General features: G+C 48.2%; 2 protein-coding genes across 5 annotated transcripts; one reads left to right on the forward strand and one right to left on the reverse strand.

The window, feature by feature from the left end:
• The first annotated feature begins 3,721 nt into the window (after positions 1-3,721).
• LOC117852339 (alternative NAD(P)H-ubiquinone oxidoreductase C1, chloroplastic/mitochondrial) lies at positions 3,722-14,128 on the forward strand. Of its 4 annotated transcripts, none has more exons than XM_034734385.2 (12): positions 3,722-3,909; positions 4,411-4,610; positions 5,109-5,204; positions 5,440-5,506; positions 5,594-5,774; positions 6,604-6,697; positions 7,492-7,707; positions 8,062-8,451; positions 8,529-8,605; positions 8,739-8,842; positions 8,908-9,020; positions 9,693-10,928. In XM_034734385.2, the coding sequence occupies exons 1-12, from the start codon at positions 3,822-3,824 to the stop codon at positions 10,716-10,718; spliced, it is 2,652 nt and encodes an 883-aa protein (XP_034590276.1). In that variant the 5' UTR covers positions 3,722-3,821; the 3' UTR covers positions 10,719-10,928. The 4 variants fall into 4 exon arrangements, with proteins under 4 accessions (XP_034590276.1, XP_072149175.1, XP_072149176.1 ...); XM_072293074.1 differs by lacking the exon at positions 9,693-10,928 and adding an exon at positions 13,691-14,128 and having other exon boundaries at positions 3,726-3,909; XM_072293075.1 differs by lacking the exon at positions 9,693-10,928 and having other exon boundaries at positions 3,727-3,909; positions 8,908-9,305.
• LOC117852341 (2-hydroxyisoflavanone dehydratase) lies at positions 11,186-12,492 on the reverse strand. Its single transcript, XM_034734387.2, has one exon. The coding sequence runs from the start codon at positions 12,454-12,456 to the stop codon at positions 11,344-11,346; it is 1,113 nt and encodes a 370-aa protein (XP_034590278.1). The 5' UTR covers positions 12,457-12,492; the 3' UTR covers positions 11,186-11,343.
• Positions 14,129-17,538: the final 3,410 nt, after the last annotated feature.

The following is a 17,538-nucleotide window of genomic DNA, read 5'->3' on the forward strand; positions in this document are numbered from 1 at the left end:
GAAGGGGAAATTCCCGTGCTCCGAACTCAAGTGTATGCATCTTCTGAGGCCACCGGTCCGTTGAAACGGTAAGCGCAGAAGTCAACTCCGTGGCTACGTCGTCTAGGAAAGTGAAATACTTTTGACCCTACAAAATGGCGGTTTCCTTCTGGAGGTTCACAAAAATTTCGCGTGCTTCGCTGTCATATCTTCGTGCGCCATTTACCTCCTTGGGATTGGAATCACAAGACTTTTCCCTGAAAGGAAGGCATTTTACAATCTCAATCAGTTGACTGTATCCGCCTTTTATCACAGAGCCATGTTTTAGTTTCATGGAACAGAAACTCCCTTAAAATAAAGCATTATCGAAATATTCAGGCTGAATATAAAATGCTGCCAAATAGTGCCGATGGAATAGAGACCACCATGATCTTATATAAAAGAAGATTACGAAGATGACTCAGCATTTCGACCTTTTGCTTGAAGAAATGATATTGGTTGAATTTGAGGAGTTGACCAATAAAATACAGGTCTATCAAACATCTGACGAAACAAGATGCTCTTATACGTGGGCACAGCTTATGCCATGCGAATTGTTGCCTATGTTTTTTTCTCCCTCGAGCTGAAAATTTTATCCTATACTATGCAATATAGTGACAGAGCTGAATGGGCGCACCTGGGTTTGAGCACTGCTTCATGGCTTCAATAGTAGATTATTTTTCCTGAATTGGATGCCTTGATAAATGATAATTGATATTGATATACGGAGTATATAATAATTGGTTGAAGACAAAGACCATCGCTGAACTTTTCACGATGGCTATCGAGCTTATGGACGGTCGGTCAGCCATTTGCCTCCCATCAATGCGCCGCCATGTCTGCCCGCGCCTTGCTCGCCGGCACGTCGGAGTCGGCGTCGGCGAGGCAAGTTGCTTGGCCCAGTTGAGGCCAACCACCGCGTGCCACAGGACAGCGTTTATCCTGCCTCCTCCCCGCGTGGGCGCGTGGAAGACTAGGACAGCATTCCGGCGACCAGCGTCCGCTTTGAGCTGCGCCGTGTGCTTGCTTTGACGTATCGCCGTCGTTGTCCCTCGTGCCCGGACCCGCGCGCTGCCCCGCTGGCCTGTCGCATTTGACTAGTCGGTGTTGACTGCAAAGGCGTTTCCAAGGCGACCTCAGATTTAGTACTAATCGGATGAGGCGATGAGCTCATGAGCACCTAATCTGCTGCGAGTTTCTTATGCATCGCAGGACACTTTTCTTTTGACGAGCGCGGAGACCAGCAAACCCAAACGTAACCCAGCTCAAGATTCGGATGGGAGAATCGTTGGCGTTTAGAGCGGTGGTTTGCTATGGAATGTTTGTTGGGGGTTTCTATCAGGCAAGCGCACACTGGATTGCTAAAAGGGTGACAAACCCCTCACTTCAGTTCTTCCCTAGGGACCTCACTCTTTCTAGCACAAAAGTGAAGCGGGTGATGATATTCCGGATGGTTTGTGTGACACTACTATTGTTTTAATAATCCCTAAAGTCACTAAAGCTGAACGACTAAACAATTTCCGACCAATTAGCCTTTGCAATTTGATTTATAAAATTGCCTCCAAAGTCTTGGCTAACGCTGCACCTCTATGAGTATGCAATAAATAAAATTTTCACTTGCGGATCCATATTAATTTTGGAATATGTACTATATTGATCCTTTGGATATGTTACCTGTTAGGCTATCTTTAGGTGACGTGTACAACTATTTCGTATATACAATGGTTGGCTTACCATCAGGTACACTAATACTTTGAATTTTTGTGTTTTACACTACTTTATGTTTAAGCCTGGTTTCGCACAGAGCACAACTCTTAGGTCCTGTTTGGGTTCCTTTCATTTTGAAGGAATTGGAATCTATTTAATGGAGTAGGCTAATTTATGTTGGAATGTGGCATTCCACAACTTTTCAAAGTTTAGATATAAGCCTATCTTAAATTCATGGGGTGGGAGATGGAAATTGATTCTATAGATATGGTTATTAGAATGGAATTCAATTCTTATAGCACGCTCTTGGACTCGCTTCTCTATAGTAGAAGTGCAGCATATAAGTATCTCTCCCATATCACCAACTATAATATACAACTATATTCCACATACAATTATATTAGCTTAATTAATTTGTGTCTAAATTATGATTATTAGGATGGAATTCAATTCCAATGATCCAAACGAGGCCTTAATAAAAAATACATTTGCGTTATGTGGTGTCCTTTGTACTTTCTACGTTCCAAATTACTAATTGTTTTTGGATTTGTTATGTGGTGTCCTTTGTACTTTCCACATTCCAAATTACTAATTGTTTTTGAATTTTTTATACGTAACTTTTAATATGCATTTAGATATATATTATGTTAGATACATAGTAAAGTTTATGTATTATTTTGGGACGACGAGAGTATCTCGGAAAATAGTGGTAAGAGGTGGTGGGTCAGTTAGGTAAAATATTCTTTCGCACCATAGTTGATTCCCGCAGAAGAGGTAGGAATCCGTGGAAAATCCAATCTATAGAAATTCGTGGAGACTCGGTGTGGTATGCCAAATATGTTTGAAAATTCTATCAAGGCTGTTTCGGGGATTTCTTTGGCTGTTTCGGGGATTTCATAGAGCGATGCTAAGGATGAAGTTCGTACCGTACAATTTTTTTCCTTTATGAGTTCAGTCCGGGAGCTTCTATCTGGCTTCCACAAGCCAGATAGTTACATAGCTTTGGCCCACTACAAGTCCAAATAACACCTCTACCTCCTTCTTCCCTCTTCTTCTCCTCCTTGTCGCCACCTCCCCTGCGCCGGCCAACGGCGAGCGCGCCGCTGCGGCACCCACCCACCGCTTCCCCCCTCCGACCCACCGAGAGGCGCTCCTCCTCCCCGCCACCACCTCCACTACCCCGGTTAGCGGTGAGTGTGCCGCCCACCCACCTACCACCGCTGCCCCCTCCGGCCTGCCCTTCCTAATCCGGCGGCGCTCCTCCTCACCCCGCCACCGGCCACTACCCACCGGATGCCCGACCCACCTGTTTGCCTCCGCCGCTGACCAACCTGCCACCTCCGCCGAGCTTCCACCGCTGCCCACCTTCTCCTAAAGGCTGGTGGCCATTAGAGCCCCGGTACCCTAGAAACCCTGGGCCTGTTCGCTTCAGCTTATTCAGCCGACTTATTAGCCACCAAACAACATTTTTGTCTCACAACAAATCAGCCGTTTCAGCTTTTCAGCTAGCTTATAAGCTGAAGCGAACAGGCCCCCTAACCTTAAACACTACCGCCTCGACCACCACCCGCGGCCAGCAACGACCTCGCCGCCGGGCTGCTCCCACCCACCCACCACCCCTCCTAGCCTCGCTCCTCCAGCCATGCTTCTCGCCAGCGCGAGATCAGGCCACAGTGGCGCATGTCTAGTCTAAGCAAGCAGAGGGGAGGATGAAGAAGGAGATTGTGCGGCCCTATCAGCCGCACTAATCTCAAACACAGGAAACTAGCTTCCGAAAACTATATAGGTTCTCCGGTTCTGTCCATACTCCATTATACGAAATTACGAATATATCAGGTTCCTCAACCGCAAGCTTCGAAGGGCCCAATCACGGCAATTACTAACTCAGAAATGGGCTTCCAGCAGGAATCGGGCCCCGCGCGAAGCCCATCGAGGCCTTCTACCCCTCCGTCGGCCTCTCGCTCGGCTCTCCTTTCTCGACTTCTCGTTCGTTTCTTCCCGGAGACGGACGGCTGGCTCCTCCCTTCTGCTCCCCTATCGTCGGCAGTTACGACCAGAGAAGCGCCACGTCTCGCGCGCTCCTCCGCTCCCCGGCGATGAGCTGCCGCGCGTCGCCGTGGAGCCGCCCTTCGCTCCCTTCCGGGCCGCACTTCCCCACCTCGGCGCGGCCGCGCTCCCCACTCGGTGAGCTCCAGGCCGCGTCTAGATTTCGTGGTTGTCTGATTCAGCTGCTGGTCTGCTGCCTGCCTAGTGGGTTGTTTCCCGATACTGGGGCTTACGTCCAGTGGTAAGCAGGTGCTGTTAAGTGCGCGCACGGGGCCACTACTTAGCTTAGCTATGAGAATAATTTTGAATTTTGGCTCTGATGTATATCTGGCACTGATGCTTCTGATTTCGGAAGCATATAACATACAAGCATGTTCTCTGAATTCTAATCTCAAATTAGATGGAAGAGTTAGAATTCTGAAACATTTGGACTTGATGAGCATGCTTGATAGATATGGAGCCGCACTATATTTTATTCGCACGAACGCTTCATCATCGTAGGACAGTGAAGCTCCTGTTAGGCTGGTACTATGGACTTGCATTTCGCAGTGCTTTGTATTCCAATCTGACAATTGGTACGAATTCATCTGGGTAAATATTTTTTGGCAGCCTTGTTGATCAGTCCTTGATTCCTGACAGGAAATAGGAACCTGTGGAAGAATGCAATTTTGAAGAACTCATGGACACTTGGTGCTGGTGTTCCAAATATGTTTGCACTGCCATCAAGGCTGTTCAGGTGCATGGCTTCAAGTAGCTCTGGGGATGGTGGTTTTGCTCGGCCTACATCGACTGACGAAGCAGTAGCACCATTGCCGTTATACTCATGGCCAGATAAGCAGGTCGACTGATTTTTTTGGACTATCTACAACTTAGATCGCCTGCTGTTCACTGATATTTGCTTTCACCTATTCACGAGTTGCTAGTTATCTGTATGTGGTCAGACTATTGAGTCAGTTCACCTTCAACTTGCCTACTCAAATGGCTAATGCATTGCTAATTTAGGGGAAACGTTAGAATCACAAGAGAAATATTTAGGAGAAATGTTAGACTTGGGTATACATCATTCAGACAGAAATATTTAATGCATGCATATGGAACTCCTGAGATGCAGTTTTAGATAAACACTACTTAATAATACATTTATTTGTGTTCTTTAGGTGTGGCTCCGTGGGGGTTGCAGGGGCTTGCATATTTCTGTTTCATTTATTTGAGCCTCACTGAGGATAGTCATTTGTTACGATTTGGCCTTTGGGAAAGTTAGACTTGTAAAAAAAAAACAATTATAACTATAACAGTTTATGTTGCTATTACTGAATGTGTCTTCCCCTTATTTTCAGCGACCACGAGTGTGCATTTTGGGTGGTGGATTTGGTGGCCTGTACACTGCTCTAAGACTAGAATCTCTTGTGTGGCCCAGTGGTAAGAAGCCTCAGGTAAAATGATGATGCTCTTATGCGAATGCTCTTCCAATTTCCTATGTGCTACTTTTATATTGAGCGGGTGGATATTGCACTCCTTATAAAATACATAAATTTCCTTGATGGGATTTTATGTAACCCTGTAGGCCTGTATTATGGGTCTTATGATTTCCTGATGGTATCTTCTGCAATCTTCTCATCACATTTATTAAATTGCAACAGTTTACTAAGACAGCAAAACAAATTACAGGTTGTGCTGGTTGATCAATCTGATAGATTTGTATTTAAGCCCATGTTGTATGAGCTCTTATCAGGAGGTACCACGGTTCCAATTGCATATAGTTTATTGTTTCTTTTCCCATGATTTGATATTTTAAACTGTTGCTATTTGATTTGGTTGCCAGAAGTGGATGTCTGGGAGATAGCTCCATCTTTTACAGAGTTGCTGAAAAACACTAGTATTCAATTTGTGAGGGACAGCGTAAAGCTTCTGCGCCCTTCTGATCACTTTAGAAGAGAACCTGGAGAATCATGCACTGGTGGAGTTGTTCATCTGGAAAGTGGCACTGTCATTGAATATGATTGGTAAGAATAATAAATTCTACATGATTGCCAGGTCAAATTCTTCCTTTCAGGAACAAATTTAAAGTAGTTTGCTATAGTTCTATTTTTTTCATGTAAAATAATGTTTAAGGATATTTTATTTTGACATGTAAGATAAAGTTGTTATTTGCTGCTACAAAGTTTTTAGATTATGTAAAATCGTAAATACCAGTGGCTGCCTCACTAATATTTAATGTTGTAAACTTGGGATCGCGTGGACTGTGTAAGCTCTCAACTCACCAAACTCAGAAAACACACGCTGGGAATTTTGTGCTGCAAAGGCAGCTTTTCTGAATGTATTGCTCTCTTATTTATAGAGTGATTACACGGCTTGATAGCCGGCTACTAGTGGCCTTAGTGGCCCCTAACAAACAGGAGCACGTCCTGCGGATGAGAGCACCCTGAAGACTATGACTTCTTAACAAACTCTAACAGACTCTGACTCTGACCTGAACGGCTAACTCTAACTGAAACAAAGTGATAAACACTACTGAAAGCAAATGACTCTTAACTGACTGAACACGTTGGACAGGGATTACTGCTATCAGACTGTGCCCCTTTTTCCTCATAATCATGTAGCATTGGTTCATTCATTCAGGCCACTTCTGAATCATGATATGAATGAATATTTCTTGTGTATTTATCGAGTGGATTGTCAATAATTGATAATAAGGAACCATAGAACACAATAGTAACATGTATAACTACTTTGTTTATGTAGATGGCTAGATCTGGAGTCCCTGCTGTTTCAATTTGATGGCTTAGTTAAAATAAACCTGTTACTGACATTTGTTTTGGAATGGGCAGCCAGGCTCGTTCTTGCTTTAGGGGCTGAAGCTAAAATTGATGTTGTTCCGGGGTCAGCTGAATATGCACTTCCTTTCACAACATTAGAGGATGCTTTGGTAAGCACAAATCACCTCATGAAATGTTGTATGTACTCATAACAAATAATCTATTATTGGAACTACTAATATTACCCTTTACACCAGTGAAAAGATAGAAAGCATCTATTCTACTGTGTGCTTCTCATTAAAAATTTAAAATATAACTGTCGACGTTTTCTGACAATCTATGCAACAAGTGAATCATACCAAGAGCTATAAACGAGTGTCAGATAAACTAGCAAAACAAGCTAGGTGGGTAGACACGAGTTCACAGTACTCCACTACTCTGTTCGTATTGGGCTTTATCCCATGTCATTCCATGTCCAATGAGATTGGCACCACAAAACTTTCAATGGGAGTCTACCACCCTCATCTCTGCAATGTGTGATTAATGAAATCCAATAATTTTCAAAAATAGAAAATGTATAGAAATTAGGGGGCGCTGATTGATATTTGTCATGAATTTATTATTATGACTGTAATTAGCTGTTTCTAGAATTATAGATCCTATTGTGCAGCATGGATAGCTTAATTGGTCCTCCATTAGTCCATGATCATCAATCTTTTTTTCATGTTGCCTTTGTTCTGACAATTTATGTAACAAGTGAATCATACTTTTTAAAATATTCAACATTTTTAATTAAAAATTTTGGGGCCATTTGTTGATATATATCAACCATTTACTTTTATGGTTGCTATTAGCTATTTCAAGGATTATAGATCCTGTTGTGCATAAATAGCTTAAGTGCTCATCCATGAGTCCATGATCATCAATTTTTCCTGTCGTTTACTTCTTAAATGTTATTTTGTAGAGAGTTGAAAGCAAGTTGAAAATGCTAGAGAGGAAAAGGTTTGGTAAAAGCACCCCTACTATTGAGGTGGCAATAGTGGGATTGGGCTATTCCGGCGTTGAGTTAGCTGCAACTATATCTGAGAGATTAAAGAACACTGGAACTGTGAAGGCAATAAATGTTCAAACAACCATATGTCCCACTGCTCCACAAGGAAACCGTGATGCTGCTCTGAAGGTGAGAAACTAAGTCAAACTGTTTTGGTCAGCTTCATCTTAGAATTGTAATCGATAGCATGTTTCATGCTCTTCATGTCTGATCCAGTTGAAGGGCTGTAACTTTGGTGCAATATTGATATCCTTATGATTAAATCCCTTCTCCATTTTGTAACATGTCACCAAATAGTACATTTCCATTGGGTTATTTATGGATCCTATGCAATACAACATGAAGAAGTCATGCTTATTGCTTTACCCGCATCATAGTGTTGGCCCATGATGATGTTGTTTTCATATCTGAACTTCCTCAATTGAGGAAATTATATGTTCTGAGCTGGCAGCTAATCACTGAAGAAATTTTGGTTCTCGTCAGGTTCTTGAGTCTCGGAATATTCAGCTTTTCTTGGGATATTTTGTGAGCTGCATTGAAGAGGCTGCTACATCTGATGATTCAAGTAGCACAGTTACAGGTTCTGGAGTTGACGGTGATCATAAGAAACTAATTTTGGATCTTCAACCTGCTGAAAGAGGTGTCAAAAGCCAGACTCTGGAGGCTGATTTGGTGCTGTGGACAGTGGGTTCAACATCTCAGATTCCCCGGTTACAGCCTCCTGATGCTCCCTATGTGATTCCTCTGAATGGTCGGGGGCAGGTGGAGACAGAGGAAACCCTTCAAGTAAAAGGCCATCCCCGGACATTTGCAATTGGTGATTCAGCAGCTCTAAGGGATCCCTCAGGCAAACTTCTCCCAGCCACTGCACAGGTAAGAGATTTGCTGCATTTCCTCCAGGTTGATGCTGCATTGGTAGTTACGTCGCTAATGAAACTCTCATCTCCTAGGTTGCTTTTCAACAAGCAGATTTCGCTGGATGGAATCTCTGGGCGGCAATCAATGATCGTCCTCTCCTGCCATTTAGGTTCAAATCTGGGGACACCTTTGCATTTGTTCATTTCACTTTCTTGCCATTAGTATTCCATATCTTAGTAGGAGTAGGAACTAGGAAGGATTGAACTCCATAGGAGACCTCAAATACGCTGAATGTTTTGCAGGTTCCAAAACCTTGGTGAGATGATGACGCTTGGTAGAAATGACGCCGCAATAACAGCAAGTTTCATTGATGGACTGACCTTGGAAGGACCTCTAGGACATGCTGGTATGAACTGATCATGTTATTTCACTTTCGCCTATGCATAAATAAAATTGAACTTTGTTCTGCAGCTCGGAAGCTTGTGTACTGCCTTAGAATGCCCACAGATGAACACAGGGTGAAGGTTGGAATCAGCTGGTTCACCAAGACTGCGATCGATTCACTTGCCTCCGTGCAAAACGCAGTAAGTAACATGCTCACAAGCTCATGAGTCATGACTGTCTGGTTGTCGGATGTATTGTGACTGCCAATTCCTGAATCGGATGTACTGGGGAGCAGATTGAGACCGATAATATCTACTCCGTAGTACATAATTGAGGATCTTGTTAAATACTACCTCCGTTCTCTATTATATGACGTTGGTTAGCTCAACTAATCAACGTCATATATTAAAGGATGAAGGGAGTAGTTGTAACATACTTTTGAGTAAGCATTTGTAAAAATGGCGAACTATGGTATTCTGCAGAAATGGTATCTTTATCTGTGGTATAAGAGCGGGGATGTTTTATATAAAAACAAGTCCCTGGCTTAGTGTCATCAGTTTTACCTGCGTGTTCGCTTGGCGGACGGAATTAACTGAGTGGTGGGAGTCGAACCATTTCTTGTAAAATTTCCAAAATTCGTGGGGGATTTCTTGCTTTTCGAATGGAAACGGTAGCATCGCTCTCAGTAGCATCGTGAAAATTCATAATGTACTTTTCCGCGAAATGGAAGAGATTTTCTGAACCACTTGGGAAACAAAAAATCAGCTTGAACTGCCGTTGTTTTGAAGTCAACTCTCACCAACTCTCAACAGCCTTTATCTTCGTGAAGCCTCCAGTTGAATTCGTTCGTCGTTCGCCTCGCTGTGTTGTAGGTGGCCAACTCATTTCCATTTCCTCCCCCAACCCCCATGGGCGACTCCACTACCACCAACTCCTCGCCGGCCGCGGCCATGGATCCCGACTCCGAGGTCGCCTTCGACTTCCCGCCCTACCTCTGCCAGTACAAGAGCGGCCGCATCCACCGCCCCGGCGGCGCCCCCACCGCCCCCGCCGGCACGGACCCGGCCACCGGCGTCGTCTCCAAGGACATCCGCGCCGGCCCCACCTCCGTCCGCATCTACCTCCCGCCGGGCGCTACCGGCAAGATCCCGGTCGTCGTCTACTTCCACGGTGGCGGCTTCGTGGTGGGCTCGCCGGCGCGGCCGGGCACGCACAACTACCTCAACGACCTCGTCGCCCGGTCGGGCGCCATCGGCGTGTCCGTCTACTACCGCCTCGCGCCGGAGCACAAGCTCCCCGCGGCGTACGACGACGCGTGGGCGGCGCTGCGGTGGGCGGTCACGCTCGGCGACGGCAAGGAGCCCTGGCTGATCGACCACGCCGACCTCTCCCGCGTGTTCCTGGCCGGCTGCAGCGCCGGCGCCAACATCGCGCACAACACGGCCGTGCGGGCCTCTGCCCCCGGCGCGCTCCCCGACGGCGTGACCCTCCGCGGGCTCGCCCTGGTGCACCCGTACTTCACCGGCAGCGAGGCCATCGACGGCGAGACGGCGTTCGGGCCCGAGATCCGGGGGTTCATGGAGCGCACGTGGCGGTTCGTGGCTTCGGAGACGGTGGGGCTGGACGACCCGCGCGTGTGCCCGTTCGTCGACGACGCCGCGCGCAAGGCCTCCGCCGGGATCTCGTGCGAGCGCGTCCTGGTGTGCGTCGCCGAGAACGACTTCCTGCTCAAGGAGCGCGGGCTCTGGTACCACCGGGAGCTCAAGGCCAGCGGGTACGCCGGCGAGCTCGAGCTCTTCGAGTCCAAGGGCGTCGACCACGCCTTCCACTTCGACAAGCTCGACTCCGAGGAGGGCGTCGCGCTGCAGGAGCGGACCGTCGCGTTCATCAAGACATGAACATGGCTCGTTCTGTCGGCAAGGAGTCATGGAGATTGTCCTGAAAAATAAGAGTGCTTATGCTTTTTCGTTAATCATTTTCATACTTCAATTGTAATGCCCCGAAATTTCTTTGATCTATTCGCGATCCCATTTCAATCTTTTGGATGGATCGTTTCATTGTGCACACTTTCTACAACTCAATAGAAAATTATCAACGTTCCTTATGAATCATGGTTGACCCGAACATGTTTTTCACTCACCTAACAATTAGGATCTCCCTTCATTCTGTGAAACATATGTGTACGGATGTGCTGACCCATACTACATCTCGAGGAAGGAGAAGGAGCAAAGGAGGAAACGGAGGAAGACGATGGCTCGATGATCACTGGATCTCAATTGTACGATGAGATTCCTCATCGACTTCGCGAGGGAGGAAGAAACAGGGAAGACGCCGAGTCCATGATCGTCAGATCTCAATAATACGATGAGAGTCAACGACTGGGGGCTACCCATAATGTTTTCGAGAGACAATGGAAGCATGACAGTACACGAGCACCAGGCTCAAACACGGCCGCCTCCCGGGCAGTAAAATTATTCCATCTCACATGCGTGCGCGTGGTTGTCTGCTCACACGGGCGCGCAGTCACTTGCGTAGGAAACTCAGGACGCGCTCCTGCATCTCCCTCGCCTTGTCGCACCTCGGTTTGATGCAGTAGAAGACGTGGCCCTCGCCCGTGGACTCGAGCAGCTCCACCTCGCCCGGGTATCCGCTGGCCTTGAGGTTCTCGTAGTACCAGACGCCCCTGTCGCGCAGATCGTCCTCCTCGGCGACGCAGACGAGGACGCGCTCCGCCGCGACCCGCGCCGCGCTCCCGCCGGCGGCCTCCGAGAACGGGTTGGACAGCGGGTCGTCGAGCCCGGGGGAGCCCGGGTACAGGAACCGCCAGAACGCGTCGGCGCGCGCCTTGCGCTCCTTCCCCGCCGCCCCCTCGTCGCCGATGTCCGCCGCGCCGCTGAAGTAGGGGTGCACGATCAGGAGGCCCCTGACGCGCATCCCGAGCCCGCCGGCGCCGTGCCCGCCAGCGCGCGCCGCCACGACGTGCGCGATGGTGCCCCCCGCGCTGGCCCCGGCCAGGAACACGCGGGAGAAGTCGCCGTGCTCGGCGAGCCACGGCTCCGGCCCGGTGCCGCCCGCGGCGTGGGAGGCCACCCACCTGAGCGCCTCCCACGAGTCGTCGTAGGCGGCCGGGAGCGGGTGCTCCGGCGCGAGGCGGTACTCGGGCGCCACCGCGAGGACGCCGGCCTCCGCGACGAGCGCGTTGAGGTAGCTGTGCGTGAACGGGTCGGCCGCGGAGCCGACCACGTAGGCGCCGCCGTGGTAGTAGACGACGACGGGGAGCTTCTTGCCCTTGGGGACGCCGGGCGGGAGGAAGAGGCGCGCCCAGACGCCCGTGGCCGGGTCGAGGACGACGTCCTTGGACGCGACGCCCGTGGCCGGGTCGGTGCCGGCCGGGAGCGGGGGCATGTTCATGAACCTCTCCACGCGGCCGCTCCTGTACTGGCGGATCATCGGGAAGAAGTCCGCCTGCACCTCCGTGTCCGGGTCCGCCGCCGCCGCCATCACCGCTCGCTCCCGGCGTCGGTGCGAGTGCGATGCCGGCCGCGCGGCGCTTTGTAGTGGGGGAGGAATCCGAGATGGGTGGAGCGCGCGGACCAAACGGTTGGTGTAGTGGCGCAGGCGCGCAGCGAGGCTCATGGGGCGAGTGGCGATCGTTCGGTTGGTGCGGAAGAGTGAGTGTGTTGGTGAGTGACGACTGGTGTGACCATGGAAAAGGAAGGCCCGTCCTGTGGTGGACCCGTAGTGTCGTGTGAGAACCGAGCAGAGGAGGGAGAGCAGTCGCTGGTGGGGTGGGCCTGTGGGCTTCTAGAAGGCCAGCAGGTGGAGTTGGGTGGACCGTGACGCGGGCCTGACGTCGCAGTCGGCAATCGGAATTTTTTTTATTTATATTTTTTTTGATTTTGCAGAAATATATAGTCAGATGAAAAAATTGCAAATCTAGGCTATTGCAGCCGGCGATAAGGCTAGCCGGCGGTAAGGCGCCGACACCGCGGGCTCGTGTCTTTACCGCCGCCTAGGCCAGCGATAAGGCCCTACCGCCGCCTGGGTCGGCGGTAAGGACCTGGCCTCCTCCACCGCTGTGGTACGACCAGCGCGTGGGCGGTAAGGGTCCTTACCGCCGCCTGGGTAGGCGATAAGGCCCTTTACCGCCACCTGGGCCGACGGGGGTCCCCCCTATAAAACCCATAGTAGATCTAGAAATATCTTGTGCTTTTAGATGCTAAATCTAACTTAGTTTGTACAGTAAATTCGATATTTAGTTCATAGTTTAGTATTTAGATCTACGTATATGTTGTGTGCTTTTAGATATTAAAAATGTAGCTTAGTTAGTATAGTAGATTCGGTTTTTAGTTCATAGTTTAGTATTTAGATTTAGAAGTATTTAGTAGTATAGTTTCATAAAATTTTAATATTTTTATTATACAACCGTAGGATGTCAAGGTGTGGAAAAGCTGGGAAACCAAGGTAATCTCAGTGCACGTTATTACGTTAACTGCTAGTCGTATGATTTAATTTTAGTTGCTTCCGGTTCATACAAAAAAATGGTAAAGGTGAAGTGGTGTTTCGTTGACCGGAAATGCCTTTGACCCTTTGCCTCTACCTAGTAGTGTTCCAGTAGTGCCCATGTACTTTTGCGGCGATCCTTGCAAGGTAGCCAAGTCCGATGAAGAGGACACGTATAGGCAGAGGTATTGGATGTGTTCCAACTTTCAATTTGACCTACGCTTCGTCAGCGCAGGATCAACAAGATAGTGAGTAATAGATGCTGTTTGTTAATTTTTTTACTGTCCTATGACATCCGGCATGTTTTTTTTGTATTGTAACTATTCCGTTTGTTGCGGACCCTCCACCGCTATGTGATTTTGAGCAGTGGATTGACACTGAGATCAAGCCTGAGGATAAGGAGGAGATGTAGTACATGTTGCGTTGGGCAGCAGAGAATAAGGAGAGGATGGAGAAGAGGCTTAGAGAGGAGGCTGCAGAGAAGGAGCACAAGGAAGAGGAGGAAAGGAGGCGTCTTGCTGCGGAGAGGGAGGAAAGGGAGAGGAAGCTTGAGCGTGCACGCCGAGCGAAAGTAGCAATCAAGGAGAACCCCGATGTCTTGAGGAAGGGAAAGTGGCCTCGTTGTACTCAGTAGGCTCTGTTATTAGCTAGTACTCCATTGTGTGCGGTTGGACCTTTCGTTGTGTGTCTATGGTTTATTCATGGATAATATTGTGTACTGTTGGACCTTTCATTGTGTTGTGCTTAGGTCATGTACTCCGTTATTTGCCACACAATTTTCATTCCCAGTGATCGGTTATTTTAATTGTGTGCTTTTAATTCTTAATTGGGAAATGTTTAGACTTGTATAGTGAACGCACGCGAATAATGAAAAGCATTTAACTTCTTATCTGGACAGAGCAGTCCTCGCATATAAAGATAATCGTACACATCATAATCCTACAAATGATAAAAAATAACAAGTCGTCCTACGCACTAAATGCGTTCTCGCTTGAAACGAGGCTCGCCGACACCACGACCACACCTCGCTGCTCGCTGCGCTGCTCTAGTCTGCTGCCGGTCGTACGTCCAGGGCTCCGACGGGTGAACGTCGTGAGTCGGATGAACGAGCGGGTGAGAGGACGTACCAGCCTGCTGAGTAGAAGCTGGAGAGGACGCACAGGGGTAGGGAGCTTGTGGTGGAAGGAAGACGTCCCCGTGCTCGCCACGGCAACTGACAACACTGATAAAGCTCCTGCAGACGTCTCTGGCCCTCGTAAGCAGTGAACGGTGCTGAAGGGAATTCATCACGTCAAAGTGCTTGATGCCGTACGTCAGCTGTCTGTCCAAATCCCCTACTATTTCTAGATCTAGATTTACTAATATTTCTAAATCTCAGATCCACTAATATTTCTAAATCTAGATCTAAACTAAACTAAACTATACCATACTATACTTAACTAAACTACGAGATTAAAAAAAATTTTTAACTGAAAAAGATGGAAGAAATTCCTTCCCTCTTCCCTCCTCCTCCTCCTCCTCCTTTCTTTCTTTTTTTTCTTCCCTCCTCCTCCTCTCCTCTCTTTCTTTTTTCTTCCCTCCTTTCCTCTTTCTCTTCTCTGGCTCGCTGCCTGGCGCACTATTGCGAGGGGAGGGGAGGGGCGCGGGCGGCTTTTATAGGGGGCGACTTGTCGCCGGCCCAGGCGGCGGAAATGGAGTTATCGCCGCCTGGGCCGACGACGGTTCCTCGAATCAAGCGCGGCAGTTACGGCGCCTGCTGATCGTTGGGCGGGAGGGCCTTACCGCCGACTGAGGCGGTGGTAAGGCCTTATCGCCGGCCCAGCCGACGGCAATAGCCTAGGTTTACAATTTTTTCATCCGACTATATATTTCTACAAAATCGAAAAAAAATATAAAAATAAAAAAATTCCGGCAATCGCCATGCGCCCATGCCGCGCCGCACAAGGCTTGAGATGTTGAATTGCTCATGGGTGACGGCTGCATCGTCCAAGAATGCAAAGCGAACGGGAAACTCACTGAAAACTGACCAATCGAAGGGCAAAAGAAAGCGTCTCGGTAGTTCGTTCGGCTGCCAACTCCTTGACGCGGCGACGCCGGCCTTTGTTGACTTTTGGTCGCTGGAACTGGAAGGTTGAAGCATGGTCATCAAATAGTGACGGTGGGAAGAGTGACGGTGTTGTTCGTCTTCAGCGGCCCACCTCTCGTGAAAAGAGTGCAACGAGCAGAGCTCGTCGGTGCACCGTTTGACAGGGAGAAAGGTCACGTGCCACAGGCCACACTGGGGCTTAGTCACTTTACGCTGTCTGCTGCTCGTTTAACGTAAACATAGCTGGGTGGTGTTCAAGGGTGGACCCCGGACAAAATAACACTTCCTGTCTTCTTATGTGTATAACTGCATAGGATTAGCCAGAAGTCAGCGGACACGGTCCAGTCACCTGAGCCAGTGATTGTAACGGATCCGTTCCTAGCGCTGTCAAGGTTGAGATTCTCTCTTTGGGATGAGGGGCGGTTTGTTATGGTATGGAAGATGAGGCATAAAGTGCATATGAAAAAAGGTTCAAGGAACTTTCGATTGGTGGCACTCCACTCACAAGGGGCTTTCAATTAGTGGGCTATAATTCAATTCATCAGTTAATTTTGTTTCGGTCAATGTTAGAATCATATATACACACATGATGTGCCTTGTTTTGTTTACTTGGGAGTTGCTGAAATTTACATTTAGGTCTGTCACTATCGTCAGAGACTCGGAGTAGCTCTATCAAATCAATGACTTCGAGATACCTTTGTCAATGCCTCGATGACCAACCGTGAGGATAATCCTTACGTCATCAATTTTTTTAGATTCAGGAAATAAACACTAGTAGAGAACTGGGCTTTAATCCCGGTTGGTAAGGTGCAAATATCCCGAAAATGCATCCGGGATAAACCAACCGGGACAAAAGGGGGGGGTCTTTTATCCCGGGTCACTCAACCGGGACAAAAGACCCTTTCCCGAGCTCCCAGGAGGCCCCCCACACGCGCACGTCGCAAGCCACAAGTCATGCAATTTTTCACGCGAAATATGCGCGTGCGCGGTTCGTGGGATTCGAACCCACAACCTCCAGCCTCGCGTGTAGCTTCCTTACCATCCCACCTACACACCACATCTGACTATATATGGGATACTATCCTTTTGTATTAACTCGTGGGGGACCCTTTTATCCCGGTTGGAAACACCAACCGGGATAAAAGACCCCCTTTTATCCCGGTTGGTGTTTCCAACCGGGATAAAAGGGTCCCCCCGATTTAATTCCTTTCCAGTCACTTTCCAGTCACCTCGTTGGGGGCCCTTTTATCCCGGTTTGAAACACCAACCGGGATAAATGACCCCCTTTTATCCCGGTTGGTATTACAAACCGGGATAAAAGGCTCTTGACCCTTTTATCTCGGTTGGTGTTACCAACCGGGATAAAAGGGGGGGCCTTTTATCCCGGTTGGTGTTTCAAACCGGGATAAAATGCCTCTCAGAGTCTTTTTTTCCCACTAGCCTTTGCAACCGGGATAAAAGGTCCCGGTTGGTGAGCCCCCCACCAGTGACCGAGTTTTAGTCCCGGTTGGTGAACCTTTTATCCCGGGCCAACTTTAAACCGGGACAAAAGGGGGCGGATGGAAAGTCGTTTCTCTACTAGTGAAATCCGGTCTCAGCAATCAACGTTTTGAGAGTTTACAACCGATGAGAAACCGACATTGCAATACTTAGACTGCTTACAACTCAAATGAACCCCTACAAAGTCTAAAAAAAGAAGAGGTCAAAGACAAAAAACCACACAGCTTAGTCTTTGATTCTCGCCCTGAGGTTCCATGCATTAGGTCATCAATTTAACATTTATTTTCTTCTGTTCACTCATTTTTTCCTCAGAAGATCGTGTTTGTTTGGTAGTTCACAAGCATTAGCATCAAAATAGGTATCCAATCACCACATTATGCTTGTAACATACTATTTGCTGATGAAGGCCGGTACGACAGGCAACCATTCTCGATCACCAACTACTACCTTCATTGCTCCACGCCTCCACGGGCACAACAAGGTCGTAAAATACTGCGGTGCCATACTCTAACGAGAGCAACATCAGACCGGCGACCGCAAAGCCAGCAGCCGTTGAAGGAAAAACAACAGCACACACAAACATTCTTCCTGATTCTCACAATTCGTTGCTCATTGACCAAGTGTGTATG

Source organism: Setaria viridis, chromosome 4 (genome assembly GCF_005286985.2).
Source record: "Setaria viridis chromosome 4, Setaria_viridis_v4.0, whole genome shotgun sequence".
NCBI lineage: Eukaryota > Viridiplantae > Streptophyta > Magnoliopsida > Poales > Poaceae > Setaria > Setaria viridis.

What these genes read in the sequence shown, in the direction of transcription:
- LOC117852339 (XM_034734385.2), top strand. Translation starts at nt 3,822, where the DNA reads ATGAGCTGCCGCGCGTCGCCGTGGAGCCGCCCTTCGCTCCCTTCCGGG. An exon ending in TTCTCCCAGCCACTGCACAG is followed by an intron (nt 8,452 to 8,528) that starts GTAAGAGATTTG and finishes CTCATCTCCTAG; the next exon opens with GTTGCTTTTCAACAAGCAGA. An exon ending in CGTCCTCTCCTGCCATTTAG is followed by an intron (nt 8,606 to 8,738) that starts GTTCAAATCTGG and finishes AATGTTTTGCAG; the next exon opens with GTTCCAAAACCTTGGTGAGA.
- LOC117852341 (XM_034734387.2), bottom strand. Translation starts at nt 12,456, where the DNA reads ATGAGCCTCGCTGCGCGCCTGCGCCACTACACCAACCGTTTGGTCCGC.